Raw genomic sequence first — 18,110 nt, forward strand, 5'->3', positions numbered from 1 at the left:
GGCGTTTTCTGTCCTGGGCATCCCCAAGGTCATCAAAACCGACAACGGCCCAGCATACAAGTCCAGGGAACTGCGAAGTTTCCTGCAGCAATGGGGAACAGAGCACAAAACAGGCATCCCCTATTCCCCAACAGGCCAAGCCGTGGTGGAGAGGACCCACCAGAGCCTTAAGAGGGTTTTAGAGCAACAACATACGGCTGTGAAGGTGGAATCTCCCCATGTCTGTCTCGCAAAAGCACTTTTTACTATCAACTTTCTAAACTGTTCCTTTGAGAATTTAAATCCTCCAATAGCGTGACACTTTGGGCAACACAACCAGCTGCAGCTGAAAGCCAGGCCTCCAGTCCTAGTTAAGGACCCGGAGACCTGGAAAACAGAAGGGCCTTTCGACCTGGTTCCCTGGGGGAGGGGATACGCTTGCGTGTCCACTCCCTCGGGGCTTAAGTGGGTACCATCTAAGTGGGTCAGGCCCTTCCTTCCGAAAAAGGCACCAAAGGTTGGAGGCATGGCACAGGTTGAGGAGGCTTGTTGGAGGAGGAGGCAGAAACCCTTTTCCCTTGACTTTGATGTCCTCTAAGTTTCCCTCTGGGCAGAACCAAAATTTTAAGTTCACCTTTTCACCCTGTTTTCTTTGATGTTTCAGTGATACCCCATTCAAATGGCCTTCTCTCCATCTACCATCCTGCTGCTGGTGACAGCACTCGGGTCCCACTTTCCCTCTTCAGGCACCTGGATTGTCCCTCAGCCCAAAGCCAATATCTGGAAGACGCTCGTGAAAGTCCTCGGCCAAGATCACATCTGCCTCAACACCGCATCAGCAGAGGACCCGATGTCGTCCTGCCTTGTGGGGATCCCTCTCTCTCCTAACGATTTCCCATCTCCCCTTGCTACCTCCTTCGCTCCCCTGATAACCCAAAGAGTTGCCTATTCTCTCGGTTTTAATCCCACAGATGGCTGGAAAGACAGAATCCAAGGTTTGACACTTTTGGATTCCGAACCCTTAAAATTTGAATTGCTCGGCTCTGCCAGTGCCTCCCTCTGTATTCAGTTTATGTTCACCCCCAACCCTCTAGACAGATCATTTCAATCAGTTAGGCAGTTCAAAAAAGAATACATTGCCAATTTATGGTGTGGAATCGTTGCCCATATAGAGATGGCTTCCACCTTTGATTATAAACTTTTATCCCTACCCCGTGGTGTGTTTTTGGTTTACAGAGACTGAGCATGGGCAGGCATCCCCTCTTGCCTTATCGGAGGCCCTTGTACTTTCGGACAGCTGTCGCTGTTTACACCCAACAAAACCCAAATTAATAATTGGATTTTAAAAAATGTCACACTGAATTTGGCCCGTTCCAAAAGGGATCTTATAAATCTTGACCCAGAGTGTGACTCCGAAATTATTCATTGGTCTAAACCAAAAGGAGTTGCGGTCACTGTGTTTTTGCCCTGGGTATCCGCAGCCAAGGCTCTAGGTGAATTGGCCCACCTAGAGTGTTGGGTAGCCAAACAAGCCAATCTTACATCAGCCACATTATTGGACCTCCTATCAGAAGATGAAATTACAAGGAAGGCGACTTTGCAAAATAGAGCAGCCCTCGACTTTCTGCTCCTCCTTCACAACCACCACTGTGAGGAATTCGAGGGCCTCTGCTGCCTCAATTTATCATCAAGGGCCGAGGACGTGAGAAGTGCCATCAAAAAAATGCGAGGCATGGTAAACGACATAAAGAAGGAAACATCAGACTGGCTGGGGGACATCTTTTCAGGATGGGGCTTTTCAGCCTGGATGAGGTCAATTCTAAAAACTGTTCTGTTGGTTCTTTTTATTTTAGTTGTAGTTTTAGTTGTTTGTTCTATAATTTGGAGTCTGATGAAGAGACTGCTGGGTAGGATTGTTCCTACCCTCGAGGTAAACCAGGTGGTGGCTCTGGGACCATACAGCGAAGCAGAAGCTTTGGAATCGGATCGATCGGAGGCCTCCTCAGCCGTGGATGACAACCAATGGGCTTCTGCACCTTTCATCCTGAACTCAGACTGCCTTAGTCAGACTCAGTTCACCTATTTTAAGTTTTTTTTTTTTGTTTTTTTTTTTTTTTAAACGAAAAACGGGGAGATGTTGTGTTATTATGCTCCCCCGGTTTAAGCTGGAATGTTCCGTTACCCCCTTTTTCTGTATAATGGTTCTGTCTGGAATTTCCCCTCTTTCCCAGTTAATTTTCCATCACTGGTTACCCTGGAAACCCGCGCCCTTTCTGTCACCCCCAAATACCCCCCTTTTATCCAGAATCTTCGGTGCTATACATGGAATTATTGGGCCAGGGACCGGGGTCCCACCTTTGAGCTCTCTCGGTTGGCTACCCGTCCTGTCACTCTAATAAAGCCCGCGCTCACCGTGGGCCCCCATTCGCTGCCTGTCTGAGCTCTCCCCCTCCCGTTTCTCCTATATAACACGTGTATTCCCTCCCCCCAGGGCCCTTCGGTACGGCAGCTTCCCCTGGGTGTTACTCCGCTTTCTGGAATAAAACCTGGACTGGTCCCGGTCAGGGGACACTCTCCCATCCCTGTCTGTGGTCCCGTGCCTTTCTGTCCACCTCTGGCAGAGCTGACCGCCGAGCCGGCACGCCCCTGTCAGCGGAGCGGCTCCCGCGCGCCGTGCCAAGAAACCGCGCACTCCTACCGCTCCTTCTGCTGGCTGGCGGGGACGGCGGCTCAGGCGGACCTTTAAAGTCATGGCCGCTACAGATGTGGTCTCTCCTCCTCTATTGAACTCTCTACTGCAATACTTTATCTTTGAAAAAGTACCTCTTGATGTTTTTATTTATTCATGTACCTATTTATCTTTAGGACACAAATGCTGCCCTGAACAGCATTGCCAGGAAGTTGAAGGATATGGAGGCAGAGCACGATGGCTGCAGCAAGATCCTGAGGCTTCAGGCCAAGCATCTGGATTTCAAGAATACACGACAGGAGTATCTCATCAAAGAACTGTAAGTAAAGCTTTCTCCCTGCTGCTGGGAGCCTCAGCAAGCATTGGCAAAACTGAGCAGTTTAATTTTTGAAACCTCTGAGTTAGGCTATGAGTGCCTTGTGTTTGATGAACAAAATGCAGAGCATCACTTGGCAGGAAAGGTGGATTCATTAACTGAAGTGCTTAGAGTCAGCTTCAGTCTCACATACTTGCTACTTTGCTTTACCTGTCCAAAATGAATGACTTCACTTGTATCTGTGTAACTTTAGGTGTCTTAAATGACTTTTTTTTCTTGATCTTTGTTGCATCACTTGAAGGCAGGAGTCCTTTTGGAGTGTATTGTTCTTTTCAAATCAGTCATCAGTCTAAGTGAAAATATTTTTTTGACAGGAAACAGTGTAGTTAAAATTGCATGTGAATTTCTATTATAGCTGCTCTGTAGTTACTGCTATTGCTAGAAGCATTTTTTCAATTGAAATTCCATGTCCAGGCCTTTACATGGAGATAAGTATCTGTGAGTATAAAAAATGCAGCAAGAACATAATCCTACATCAATTTCTTTAACTAAACAAAAACTTTTATTTTAATATTCTGGATATGTAATTGTTTTCTTTTACTTATTTATTGATATGTGTTTTCACATATCAATAGTTCTAAAGTGCAAGTAGTTCAGATACCACAAATTGGTTTATGGAGACCCAATAAACTGAAGAAATTAAGTTGACTTTGCATGATGTTATCATCTTTCTGGACTTGAATATTTTCAAAATGTACTTTTAGGCAGAAACAGTGAAAATAAAGAAACTGGAAGAAGATGCTGCAGCAGCAAGATTAGCACATATACAATGTAAATCTGCTACAGAAATCATGCAGGTAAACTTTTAGTTAAATATGTGGTAGAAGTTTACAATGAAACAGAAGATGAAAGAAGATGTACCTTGTAAAGGTACAATCTTTGAAAAATGCCAGGACTTCCTTGCTCCAGTGAAAACACTGAGTAGATTTTTTGCAATGAGTGTCAAAATTGCAAAAGGTAATAGAAAAATATCTCCTATTCTCAGGGGACTATCAAGTTAATAGAATAAATATTAAAATAAAATGTCACATTCTTATGTTTGAGAGTTCAAAGTAGCATTGAAACAGTGAGGGGAAAGGAAATGTTTCACAATAGTTAAACTGTTAAAATGTTCTGTCCTGTATCTTTGGAATGGGTACTTAGATAATTTTGGAGATACAGTGCATACATCCAACTTCTCTAGGTGTGAGATATTAATGCATCCTGAGACTGCAGTTTCAAATTTCAGCTGAGTACATTTTGGCTTCAAAGCTATTATATCTGCAGTTACCAGAGAAGTTTGAATACATGAAAAAATGTAATATGTATACTTGAATATCAAATTCTTGTGTTATTAAACTGTATCACACAGGGTTTGATCCATTAAAGCAATTAGGGTTTATTTTAAAAAACAAGTATGAAAAACCTGTAAGATAATTGCTCAGTGATCTCATACTGACTAACAAAGCCTTCATATTGGACTTTTGAAAAACCAGACGAGAAAACAAGAAATAATATCATCTTTTTTTTTTCACCAATAAGCATTGACACTTTCTCAGTTATTTTCTTATGACCTTCTCTAAGTACAGTCCCTTAGATTTCTGAAGTGATAATTAAATAAGTAGTGATGATTCAGTTTTCTTGATTCCTTCTCTACTTCTACAACATACAAAGGAACTGGAGGGTAGCATTCCTTGAAGTTAGAGATTTATCTTTTATAGGTGAAGAACTGGTAAGGTTTCCTTCCTTGTTTATGTACATGAACAAGCTCCACATGCGCTTTGCTCTGAGTGCAAGTGTAGTGTTTACTGTTAATCCCACCTTTTTACGAGTCTACTTAAAAAAATAGAATTCCCCTGAAAAACTTCAGTAATACAAATAATTGAAAACAGGAAAATCCAAACTCCATGAAAGGACAGCAGAATGTGCTTTTGGTCAGCATATCTATTTCTCTCTGTTTTGAACTTTATGTATTAATACGTTTTTACATTGTTCAACGCTTTCCAATGCCGTATAGAATTAATAGAATGTATTCAGCTGTAAAAAGCAGAACAGAACAGCAAACAGCATTAAAGACCATGGTAGTCTTTCCTAACTTCCTTTAACTGCTTCCTTATCACTTGGTAGTTGAGAATTCAAGAACTTGAAGGCGCTTTGAATGAAGAGTAACGTGGCAGGAGAGAAGCTTTTTCAAAAGCTTCTCAGAAAGATTTCAGAGAGTCAGAAAATGCACATGAGAGAGGAAAAAAAGTGTAAGTTTCCTTTTAAAGCTGTTATAAAATGACAGTAGACACTTTGAGTACAACTTGTAGTTTACATTCCCTGCAATTTTCAGTCAGCAGAAAATCTGGTGCAATGTGCCAAACCAAACTAAAGGTTCAGAACCTGGCAGTCCATTAATAACAGGCCCATATCAGTAACCAAAGGTATTGTGAATGGTACAGATAATAACTGGCCTATTACAGATCATTTGCCAAATAAAAAATTTTGAAAATCATAGTTATGGTTAGGTCCAGCCTGCAGCAGTGGTTGGGGTGAGTGTAGGAAAACATAGCCAGCAGGTCTAGAAAAGATGGCTTTTCTATATACACTTATATTATTATGAAGACATTATTTTCCACTTATGTGACTCAGCTGGATCTCTAAGACTCCCGTTATCTATCATTTATAGTGGATAATCTTTATTTTCAACTTTTGAATGGCTGTCGAAAGCTTTAAATGGTCAAAAAATATTGAAATGTGTGAGAGCAGAGGAAATCTCTTGGGATGTTTCCTGGCCAGCACAGTCTGCTGTGCCTGTGGTAGCAGAACTTGGGTGAGCTCTCTTTCAGCCTAGAGCTATATGGCTCTATATACACAGGTGTTTATGTTGACTTACACAAGTAGTAGTGGAGAATGAAAGAAACTGTTTTTTCCTACAAGAAAGGAAGTTTGTGGCCTGAGCAACTCATACAAGATTCATGGTGATGGAGATGTTTTTAGTAAGATACTTAAAACTTGAGCTGGAAAAGCCTTTGTCATCCTCTGCAAACATCAATTTGAAGCAAGCTTTTGGTTTTCCTGACGCTGTGCCTAAATGCTCAGGCAATCTTTTTAAATTCTTCCTTGGATTCCTGTCTCTGCTTCTGTCTCCTTTATATACTATTGTTTGGCCTTGGAGTTTCCTCTTCAGCTGCCTGTTTCGTCATGCCGGGCTCTTGATATATCTGTTTTCCTGACTGACACAGTACAAGAACAGATTCAAATTCTGGGCAGTCTGCTTTAAAAGTCACTCCAGAGTAGAGTCAGGCATGTGGAAACCTTAAGAGCGAGAACTGTACTTGAAATCAGGATTGATGATGCAAGATGTGACATGGTCTCTCTGAAGACCATGAAGCTGTTGTGTTAATTAAAATATGAAGAATTCTGTTTCTTATATGTAACTTTGAGGTCATATCCAAATAATCTTATGAATTGCATGTCACGAGGCTTGGTAGCTGAAAATATTACCTCTTGAAAAATCTTTCTTAAAACGAATATAAATTTCTTCATTCAATTAAGAAAGGCAAGCAGTTTCAGCATCCATGTGATGTGCTAAAGTGGTATCTGGCAAATCCATTGATTATCCTTTAAAAGAGCACAGTGCATTTGCCAAAAGTAATTTTGGGTAAAGTATCTTTGTGTGGAAACTTTCCAGTTTACAGAGACAGCGTTTATCCTCCAGTGTGCAATGGAAAGACCAGGTTGAGGAAAGGAAGGAAACTGAAGAATCCCCTGGGACATTAGTGACTCCTCCTGGCAGCTTCAGCCTGCATGAAGGCTCAATAGTAAGGAAAAAAATGTGGCACACATTGTTTAGTTTAGGTGTTTTTTAAAACATACTGTCAAAATATGCACTGTGCTGAAGATTTGCTGCATTTGCTGTGCTGAGCTGTGGAAGAACTCTGCTATACTCTTACCCTTTTTGTTATTATGCTACCTTTTAAAAAATTTAATACATGAATAAATGTAACCAATGCCTTGGAGAAGCTAATTTGAAAATTGTTTTTTTAAGTATGGGTAGGATGTACTGGCATTCCTAATTAAGGCATTTTGTAGATATGGATCGTCATTTCATGTGAAGAATGTTCTGTCTTTCTACCCAACTTTTTTGTCACGTTTCATTAGCTACCATTGTAGAAATGTTTATTTCTCTTTCATACACTCTTTTAGTTTCAGTGCATGTATTTGACTGTAAAAATTGCTTGAAAATTATTTCAAGCTTTCAGATGGAAAAGCAGGGGGGGTTATTTTGTTGCTGTTTTGTTTTTTGCATGTTTTGCTGTGGCTTTGGCACATTGGATGTATTTTACTGGATTATTTTCTGAAAACTTTCTCCTCTTATATGACCACTTTGGGCCTTTCTACTGTCTTTACTCAGCTACACCTTGAATAACAATTTTCCCATCTTTTTGCATAGCAGTATGGACAAAGGAAAGTTCTTAGCATGTTTAGAAAATCTCTCCTTTCATTGTGTGGTTACATTTGCTCTCTTTCTACTCTTAGCAATATAAAACTTTTTTGCTGGTGGCTTGGAAACGTCTCCTCTTTCTCTGTCAGAGCTCTGAGCATGGAAGGTGCATGAGGTCTGTTCCCTGTGGAGAGGAGCAGAGACCTGCATCAGAGAGTCTTCAGATTTGTGGGTGTCTTTTGTTCACTTGATGGAGTTAGTCCACACTTTGTCTTAGTGCTGTCCACTGCCCAGGCAGATCTGTCATTCATAAACTGGAGGCAAATAAAATCAGGATCTTCTTTTTTCTTTCTGGGAGAATAACAGCTTCTTCCATGCAAGCATTAATGTATTAAAAGTCATTTGCTGGCCTACTTAGCCTGAAAAAGTCATTTCATCAGGCACAAAAGGAATATATATAGAGAAAAGCAACTGTCTGCCTTAACTGTGGGCATTAATGATTGCTATTTCTAACTACAAAACACAATTGCAAGCTCAAAATATTCTGCTAGAAACTTAAAGTGCTTGCTAGTTGTTGCTGTGGTAGGAGGTTTCCTTTTTATTCTTATTCCGTAGTAAAATATATGTTATACATGACAAGAATTCAGGACAAGATTCCATTCATGATCAAGATTTCTGATAATGGAAACAGTATTTAATGCTAGACTCAAAATTAATGTTATGTTACTGAAAGGTTAAAAAAAAAGATTGTCTCACTATCATATTCATAGAGCTGGTTGTTTTAATTGTTTTACTCAAAGGATTTCAAACCACAAGACTGTCCTGAGCAGGTGATAAAATATTCATTTTTGGAAGAGTTGTATTACTGGTTGCCTTATGAGATCAGGTATTTATTGCCTTGGATGGCTTTGCATATTTCCCAAAGCTGTTTCTATTTGTTTGGGAAGCAGAAGTGCCTGTATGTGATCCTGTTTACTCCAGTTAAATAGCTCTGATTTTGCTGCCCAAAATGAAAAAGCAGAAGGCTGTAGCAGAAACTAAGTATAGGTAACATTTAATATATTGCTGTTGGTCTTTGCTATACCCATGCCTAAATTATGTAAAAATGTCAGTGCATTTTACTTCCCTTCATTTTCCCTTCCTGCTTTCCTGACCTGTACAGTATTTTTTCATATTTTATACCACTTCTACACTCCCTATGTTCTTTCCATTCTGGTCTGATAATCTTATCTTGATCTCTGACTGTACTGATACAGTCTTCATGGCATTTGAGAAACATTAAGATAACATTTCTGTTATCTTAATCAAAGTTTCTAAGGCACTTGTATGTACTAAAAGTATGAAGAATTGAATTTCTACTGCATGCTGTTGTTGCTAACATTTATTTATAACCTGAATCACTTTATTATACCACTGATTAAAATCACTGTAAATAAATGAGGCACAGCTTGTGGAGTTTGATGGAGCTGTAGGACTATTTTGGCCAGATATTTAATCATATATAATACATACAAAACAAAATTTTAAAATAATTTAAGTGTGTTGTGCTGCCAACATGCCAACTGCCTTGCCAGACAGTTTTCTGTGCGCTGTGCAGGTGTTGGGGCACAGTTTGAATGCACCTCAAGGTATTAACATGGGTGAATGAATTGCATCCACTAAGAGCATGGAAATTTTTATCTGTGCCAGGTCATGGTTGTGGCCCCCACAGGACTGGGATTTACTCACATACTTTATATACATACTGTGTCTAATTAGATAAATTTTGTGAAATCTATTTTCTTACTCTGCTGTAATATTATGCAATATTTTGGCTGCAATTATGAGAAATGAACTGAGGAATTTTGTAAAGCTGTGAGAATGAGCCTTGAGGGCTCATTTTCAGCTGCGTGCAGCACTGCTACCACACATAGGATGCATCTCTTTTGATTTGAACATTGCCCAGCTACAGCAATTAATTTTTTTCTTTGTGTTCCAGAGGGAGATGTCCATCCTCCTGAACACATACCAGACCCTGGCAAATGCCCAGGTGCTTTCCAGACCGACAAACGTCTCCCTGGAAGAGTTACCTTGGACAGAGCTTTGTGCCCTCTTGCATGAGAATGTTGAAGCCCTGGTCTGAAACTTCAGCAAGGCTAACCAGAGGGTGAGTGTCCCCAGGCATCAGCTGCCTCTGCTGAGCTCAGTGACATTTGTTCACATTGCAGTCTGGTTAAAAAGGACTGATATTCATCCCCCCCAAAGTATTTGGACACTAACAAATAAACACCATTTATTTTGGCTTGTCCGCAGCTCAGTTTGATGCTGTTGCTGTGGGCCTTTAGATGTGACTGGAGTGTGCATCAAGTCTCTCAGCTCCACCTTCTGTGCAGGACATTCTGAAAGGAATATCTGATACTAGCAACAGGGACCTAATTAAAAGATAATAAATTCATCTTACTGATGAAGAATTCACAGAATGTAGTCATTTACAGTCATAAAGCAAGTCTTTATTTTACCATAATCCATAGGCAAAATAGGCTTTCTCCAGGAATACCATTTTTAAATTATGTGTTTATGGTTCAGATCTACTATTTGAAAGAATGCCAGTGTGGGTTTTTTTGTTTAATTGTAACTTTTGGATTATGACATTTTTTGAAATACCTATTATAAAACATGTCAGCATTTGTGTGAAGGAGGAGCTGTACTTTTCTGCATGATAATAATGCAAGTGAGCTTACATGACCTCTCCTCCCAGAAAACCTTGTGTTTTTAGGAAAAAAAAGCCACTTTTTAGGTAAGTCAGCTGGCTCCAGAGACTAAGATAAGAGTGGCTAAGCCACTCTTTAGGGTTTCACTTTGTTTTCTGGTTTATTTCTCTTTTGAAGTAGAAGAGGAAAGGGAAGGAAAGAGAAGGGAAGGGGTGAATATTGCTGGCAGCGTTTGTGGGGCTTGTATCTTTTTGTGCCTGCTTTTTAATTAAGCATTTTTATTGAGACTGATCATGAGGTCTGTAGGGCTCTTCTCATGTACTTAGCATCTGTTCTGGGATTTTAGACTGGGTTGTTTTTTTTCTACAGTTCAGTTTTCCTACAGTTCAGTGTGATCTATCTGGAAGTGTCTTGCTAATATTTTCTAGCAACAAGTGCAAGTGTGTGCATTTGGAGATCATTGTTGGCTCGGTTCATTCCTCCATTTAGTTTGCATGGGATGTGTGGTGTTAAACCACAAGAGTGAATCCTTTCATGCTTGTTGAAAACACATAATAAACTTAGGAGCTATTTATAAAGAAAACATTCTCTATGTTAGAATTCCCTGAAATTGTTTTAAAATTTAATAATAAATTTAATAAACCAAACCAAAACCAAAAAACCCCCACCAAAACCCAAAAAAACCCAACCAAAACAAAAAATTAAATGCCATTTTAAATTATTGTTTGCAATCATCACAAGATTTCAACAGAGTTAAGCGTCTCTGCTTTACTGATACTACAGTGAGAAGTGGTTTTAAAATGTAAAACTGTCACTGCTTGTTAAACGAGTTATTTGCAATCCAAAATGTTATTCCACAAAAACTATTTACTGTCTTTATCATCACATTCCTTCACACCTGTTTCAGTTAAAAGCATTGTAAATAAAGGAAACAGATGTCCCTTTTTATTTCTGAGTTACTGCAACTTACTTCACAGAATAATGCTGTATTTGATGCAGATTTCAGGGCTGGAAGTCTTTGCATGGTGAAAACTTAAATTTGTCTACTTTCATATTCCAACCTTCCTTACATTTTTCCTTTCACTTACACTGGTTTTCTACTTGGTAGAGCAGTGTTCTCTCTGAAATTGGAGGATGTTACTACTAAGTCAACCCCTACAACTGTACTGTGGGCAGACAAGTGGTGTTGGACCTTCTGTGAGCTGTCACAGTATTGGTGAATTGTTGTCAGAAATCAGGAGTACATTTGCAGTTGATGATCGTGGAAATTTCCCTCCTCCCATTGCTTTGGTTTCATATATCTGATTCTGTAATTGTTTACTAGAAGAGATACTTTTATCACTGTCATTACTAACATTGTTTATTCCTTTAATGAATCATTTGAATGGCAAAACTAAGAGTTTTCTTTTTGCTCTTGTCTAGGTAAAAACCATCTAGTTAATATTTCTTCCACTTTTGTTTGGTTTGTTTCTGTTGCAGGAATGTGAAGAAAGGAAGCAGAAAAGCAGGCAAAAATTGTGTGGCCTTGAACAAATGTGTGCACAACTGACCCAGGAAAACAATTCCTTGAAAAATTCATTATTAGATGCTTTCAAGGCACGCTCATCCCTGCTGGCAGCCTGTGCGCAGCTGTCAGGGGCCCTGTGCTCTCTCTACGGCCGACTGTGCACCACATCTTGCCAAAGAGACATTCTCCAGGAACAGGTGAACCAGCACCAACTCCTGAACCACAAGATCGTCAGCCTCCTTTATGCTCTCCCTGCTGTCATGGAAAGAAACCAGGACGACGGCAGGCTGAGGCAGAGAAGAGCCAAGAACCTGGTTTATGTGTTCCGAAGAGCCGTGATCGCAGTTCTGGCTGCTGACAGGCTGAGGGCTCTGGCCCGATATTCTTGTACCTTTTTCGTCTGGACAGATGGATGCAGAGGAAGCTCTGGAATTCAAGTTTGTCTGGGAGAATCCAGAGGCAGGCATCCTGTGCCACGTAAGTGAAATGTTCTTAAAATGTTATGTCAAATTACATGCTTAGGGAATAACAAAGAGCAATATTATTATTATTGCTAGGGCATAAAGACATATTTAATGACATTCTGACAAATATTATTTATGGATTTGTGTTTTTTGTGTTTCTTCATGAAAGTATTTCACTCTAAGAGCAAATGCCTACTCTTATGTTAAGCATTGCAAGTACAATTGCAATTATGCACATGAACTCAACAGTATCTGATATCCTTGATATTTGTGTTACGGATTTCAGAACTAGGCGCTGCAGCATCTTCTCTGTGGTAAATATCTTGCAATGTTCCTAAATGATTAACTGTCACCTTTTTTTTTTTTGAAAAAGTATTTCCTCTTCTTTTTCTAATAATTTTTAATACCTATTTCCTACTAAAATTCCTAGAATTTTCCACAAAAATTGCTTTCTGATTCAGGTAAAATATCAGATGCCTGGGCTGGGATCCAACGTGGGCAGTTGACACCAGTGCTGTGTTTCTTTACTACAGGAGCAGGGCTGTCCCTGGCCTGCACAGTTCTAATGATAGTGAGGACTCCAGCTCCCCACCATGGCCAGTGGCTAAGCATAGCTGCAGAGGGACAGGATAAAACCCCCTTTGTGACCTCTGGTGGTGTGGGAAAAGGAAAGAAAGCTGCCATAATTATTCATACTCAAGGGGAATGTGTTTGTTGTTTTAGGCTTGGAAATTTTCCTCTAGGTTGAAGAGGATAATAATAAAGCCTCTTTGGTCACCATCTATTTCAGTGCCACCAGCACAGAGCTGTTAGTATTGTGATGGGCACTATTATGGAGACCAGGCTGCAGCCTGGGGTCATGGAGATCCTGCCAAACCTCCCATTTCTTACCCGACACTTTCTGCGATGGGCACACCTTTAATGCATTGACTTGAGTATCCAAATGAGCAGAGGGTGACCATAGGCACGGCAGTTCTTCTGATTTGACCATGAAAAGGTTTCCTTTTGTCACATAAAGAAGCTGAAACTTGCAGCTGAGAGACAGAGCTGCAGGTGGCTCCTGTGCACCCAAGCAGGCATTTTCACCTCAATATATTTGTGCATGCATCTTAATGTGTATGTATTGAATATGAGATTGCAAAAATGTTTGTTTCCTTACCTGAGGAATAGCTGGTGGATTTCCTTTCTTTCCTTCCAATTCCCACTGTTTTCAAGAACAAAGCAAAAACATTGATTAGTTTTGTTTTATGGCAGCTGTGCTTAAGGGACCAACAAGCACTGAAGAGATATTTTTCACGTACTAATCCTTGGGAAACAGTAGAGTTAGTATAGCAAAGTCCCTCTTCCAAAAAGCTTCTCAAGTTGGTGTGAATCCTCAGAGAAGCAAATGTGCTTTTGCTGATGTAGTTCCCACTGCCTAGGTCAGTCAATGAAATCAGCTGCCAAGGCCAGATCTGTGGGATGTTGGAAAAGCTGTGGCTGCATCGGAATTTGGGGTTTTGGTTGGTAAAGGAAAGTCATCTCTGGGTCTCTGCCAGGGCAGAAACTGCCACTGCAGAGTGGAGCTTAATCGATGGGATCTGGGAGAGCAGTTACAGATGGGAAAGAAGCAGGTGGAGCCTCGTGTCTCCTTTTTCCCCAGGTTAAACTCCTGATAGCCAGGGGAGAGAGACCACAGCTGCGGCAGCCCAACCGATTCTCGCCTTGCCTGCGTGACTTCCTGAGCTGCTGCCTGCAGACAGACGAGGAGCAGCGCTGGTCTGCCAAGGAGCTCCTGCAGGTAAAATGTGAAGGGGCTGCAGGTGAAACAGGCTCTGAGGGATGGGCTCCTCCTCCACTCAAGTCCAAGGCATCAGATGAGCCCCCTTCCTCCTCACCTCCACTCTTGCTTCTCTTCAAATGAAAATCGTGAGGAATCCCAGACTGGGCTGGGCTGGCAGGGCCCTGTAAAGGTCCTGTGGTGCAAGTGTCCTGCAATGAGCAGGGACATCTTTACAGAGATCAGGTTGCTCAGAGCCCTTTGCCACCGGAGCCGGAATGGTTGCAGGGATGGGGCAGCTACAAGCTCTTAGGGCAAGCTGTGCCAGGGTTGCACCATGCTCTGAGTAAGCAAGTTCTTCCTTAGGCCTACTCTGACTTGATCCCCATTTTGTTTAAAAATATTCACCCACATCCTATTGTAACTGGCCCTGTTAAAAAAGATGTCCCTCACTTTCTTCAGAGCCACTCTGAAGTCTTGGAAAGTGGCAATAAAGCCTCCCTGGGGCCTATTCTTCACAAAACTGAATAACTCCTCCTCTCTCCGCATTTCCTGAGAGGAGAGCTGCTCTGTCCTCTGACTGTTTCTGTCGCCCTCTTTTGTAATTTGGTGGAGTGTTCAGTTTTATCTAATGGCAAAAGAATGGAAGTAGAGCAATGCAGGGTACAGAGACATGAAATGGTGGTGGAGGAACCCAAGGAAGCCAGTCCCAGCTGAGCAGTCAGAGATTTGGCTGTGGGCAGGAGGGGCTGTGGGGGGCTCACTGGGAGCCTCGGAGGGGCCCTGCTTTGTGCCCCCCAGCCCACCCTTAGAGGTTTCTGGCACCCAAACAGGGACAGCTGGGAGGGACTTGTCCCAGCCCCATCTGCTGCCTGGCATGCTCAAGCAGACGGGAACTGTGCCAGGGTTACTGCCAGGTTGTGTGGCAGAGGGGGAACTGCAGGGCCCAGTGCCACTGGGCTGGCCCTGCTGGGAAGGAGGGTGCCATCCAGCACACGAGGGGCAGGGCATGGAAAGGTAGATACTGCTTTCTGTCCCTGTGGGAATCAGCACAGTGCCTGTCTTGCAAAGACAGGGACCTATGTGAGTCATTGGAGTTTCCTGAAAAGAAGAAACCCCAGGGACAGAAAGCACCATTTCTAGAGCACTGGCAGGAGAAAGATCCCAACAAGATGAAGAAACCAGAAAAAACAGATGAATGGCATTCTGGGCCAGGTTTGTCTGGGATGGCAAGGTCCTGCACATGACTGCTGGGTAGAAGATGATCCCATCGCTCCTCTTTCTGTGTCTTTCTAGGAACTAGAGGAATCCTGATTGAGTCTGTAAAGCACTGAGCTTGGAAAGTCATGGTTCACTGTTCTTTGTGGTTTTTTTTTTTTTTCCTGTGTACAGCATCCATTTGTAACATCAGCCAAGCCAGCGTCCACCCTGGTACCACTCATCAACTCAGTAATGAAGAAGAAGAAGAAGGAGACAAGAATGTAAAAATCAAGATGTTATCTTCCTAACTAACTTAGAGTAGGATCATAGAGTAGGACTCTAGAGTAGGATTGTTGAGTAGTTTTGTAGTACAGGTTTATAGAGTAGTATTGTTATTAAATAAAGTTTCTGAAACAATAACTCATTTGGAAGATTCACCTCCTTCTGACCCCTTCAGAAAGTTCAGCATTTTCTTCTAAATTGCCAGTGTTTTTTAATTGGTGCTAAGACATGCTTATGGCTTCTTTGGTATGGTTTGCAAGTGGTGAAGGTTCTTCTTCATTCATCCTCTCCAGACCACACTGCCTTTGAAATATGGCCCACTAGCACATTTTGGCACATCTGTGACACTTCTAGGTGAGGCAGAAAGAGCAATGGCATTTGAAGGCAAAACCAAAGGAAGAATGGGGCAGCCCAAACATCATCCTGTGCAGATGCAGGCGTTCAGCTGTGACTGGAGAGCATTGGGGCTCCTGCCACTTGGATTTGGATCCCTAAATGTAATCTCTTTGGCTGGAGGAGAGCCTTACTCAAGTGAGAAAGCAGAAAGATCAGAGAGGGTGCTCAGCAAGGTCTCCTGTGGTGCAGAGCTGTCAGCACCTGTGAGGTGAGAGCGGGCCCGGCCTTGCCCGGGCTGGAGCCCCAGCAGAGCCCCGGCAGAGGCGGGAGCAGGCTGAGCCCCGGCAGAGGCAGGCTGGAAGGAGGCCCTTGGAGCTGCCAGAGGCAGCAGCCGGGCCCTGGGTGCCTGTTCCTGGGAGCAGGCGAATCCTGCGCTCTCAGAGCCCAGGTGGCAGCTGGCTGCTGCCGAGGGGAAGCGCAGCCGTGCTGGGCACAGCCCGGCCTGGAGGCATTGGCCGTCTGGAGTGTGCCCAGGAGCAGAGAAAGGCCAAGGGCAGCCGAGGGCCGCTGGGCTGGCTGAGGATTCCTCCTCTTCTGCCGGCTGCCCTGCAACTCCTGGCCAAGGTCAGCAGTGTGTGCAGCACTCTGGGCACCGGGGCAGGGAGCCGGGCTGCTCGGCAGGCTGGAGCACAGGGCAGCCTCCTTCAGGCCCGGCACTTCTGCCAGGGGAAGCGAGGCCAGCGTGAGGCAGGGACAGCTTGGCAGGGCACGTCTGCAGGAGCCAGCGCCTCACGCAGCTCTGGCAGGAAGCGCCTGCAATCCTGCAGTTCTGCACTCAGCCAGAGCAAAGGTGTGAGATGCAGAGTGTTTGGCAGAAATATTCAGGCCCACCAGGCCAGCCTGCTTTGTGTTTTCTGGCACACAGCAAGCGCTGTGCAAAGCAGCTCTGAGCTGCTGGGAGAGAGGGAGTCAGGGATGTGCCTGAGGTGAGTCAAGGGCTTAGCTGAAAATGTAATTAGGATAATTGGAAAGTGCAGATGAGTCGAGGGGCAAGCTGGGAATAGAACTGGGATAGTAGGAGATTGCATATATTAGTTAAGATTTTAAAATGATGTAAGAATCTAAGTTAGTAATATAGCTAGCAGAAATCACGCACCTTAGGTAAAGAGTACCAAATCTATTAGGAACGTAAAGCTAGCAGTGGCAGGGATAGAGGAAGCAATTGTGAAGGAGCAGAGACCATAGAAATACCTTGACTTAAGAATAATTGAACAGTTAGGAGAGGCTTGGACCATGACCGGCAGATCAAAAGTTTTTGCCAACTGGCCATGGAGAAGAGTTCACCATGAGGAAGACGGCTTTCTTCCTCCCATACGACCACTCCCTCATTTCAAAATCCCACCTACCCTGTTAAGGGAGTACAATTGTGCAGCTGTAATAGATATTCAGCTGATAAAAATACGAAGCAGGCAGGTAATAATTATGTATTGTTCATCTTTAGAAACCTAATGTAAAACCTTTTCTGTAGAAATAGAGAGCAGGAGTCTGCAACGCTGTGCATGTGTCTTTGGAAACTTGTTCACATGTGTCCAGCGCTGCAATAAATACCCTTCTTTTCTACTATAATTAGCTGAAGAGTCATCTGTCCATGCTTCAAGGGTTATGCTGGAGTAATGAACTGATTTGGAAGGGAGCAGAAGAGTTTCAGCAGGCAATTTCTGGAAGAGATGGAAGCCTCTTGTGACTGAAGGAAAGCCATTTGGAATGGAGTAGTGATCCAAAGTCCATACAATACTGCCCCAAAGGATTAGACCCTTCTCTCTTCAAGACCTTCTAACTGATCATACCTAAGTTCTGCTTCTACTGAATATCAGCCAGAGCTCACACCTGTGTTGCAGGGCTGTTCTTCCTCTCACTACTAATGGCTTAGCTGTCTCTAGCTGACATATTGCTTACCCAAGGTTAATCTCTTCCATATCCCTTATAAAAGGACTTTATCTTAGATCCCCAAATTTTGCATGCATGCCTGCACGCAAAAAAACCCCTACAATACAAACCTTCATGGCATATAAGCAGATTCCATTTATCAAACCCGCAATAACTACATTAAAAAGTGGCTGTATGAGCCTTTCTTCAGAATTTTCTCAATCATGGCTCCTTAGTATCTTTTGGGAGATAACTATGCTGCCCCTAACAAGTCCAGATTACTTAGCAAGCGGTAATTAGTCATGCATCCAGCTTTCCAGCAGTTGTGTAGCATTTTATCCAGATAACTGGTGCCTGGACATTGCAAACAGCTATAGTAGAGGTGGCCTTTGAGTCCTAGCAAAATAGAGGTATTGTACTTGAATATCTGTAGAGAGGCTTTGCCCCGGGAGGTCCTGGTTGCCCTTGATGGGCTGCAGCTGTGATGTGTTTAA

At 42.7% G+C, this 18,110-nt stretch overlaps 1 protein-coding gene across 4 annotated transcripts in view; it reads left to right on the top strand.

Annotated features, from left to right (window-relative positions):
* The first annotated feature begins 287 nt into the window (after window positions 1-287).
* The window catches only part of LOC139605088 (serine/threonine-protein kinase PAK 2-like), a 28,753-nt gene continuing 10,930 nt past the window's right edge, over window positions 288-18,110 (top strand). The window contains exons 1-6 of one of the 4 annotated variants that reach the window (XR_011684228.1): window positions 288-2,987; window positions 3,749-3,841; window positions 6,700-6,829; window positions 9,431-9,598; window positions 11,622-12,126; window positions 13,756-13,893. Coding sequence is in view for 1 of the 4 variants with exons in the window: in XM_071456472.1 (XP_071312573.1) it covers window positions 12,058-12,126; window positions 13,756-13,893; window positions 15,265-15,357 (300 nt within the window). In the remaining 3 variants the exon portion in view is untranslated. Of the gene's footprint in view, window positions 2,988-3,748; window positions 3,842-6,699; window positions 6,830-9,430; window positions 9,599-11,621; window positions 12,127-13,755; window positions 13,894-15,264; window positions 15,493-18,110 lie in introns of those variants that run through there. The other 3 variants (XR_011684227.1, XM_071456472.1, XR_011684226.1) reach the window with 3 other exon arrangements.

The sequence above is a fragment of the Agelaius tricolor genome, unplaced genomic scaffold (genome assembly GCF_023055355.1).
Source record: "Agelaius tricolor isolate 1412-34295 unplaced genomic scaffold, bAgeTri1.0.p SCAF_59, whole genome shotgun sequence".
NCBI classification, from domain to species: domain Eukaryota; kingdom Metazoa; phylum Chordata; class Aves; order Passeriformes; family Icteridae; genus Agelaius; species Agelaius tricolor.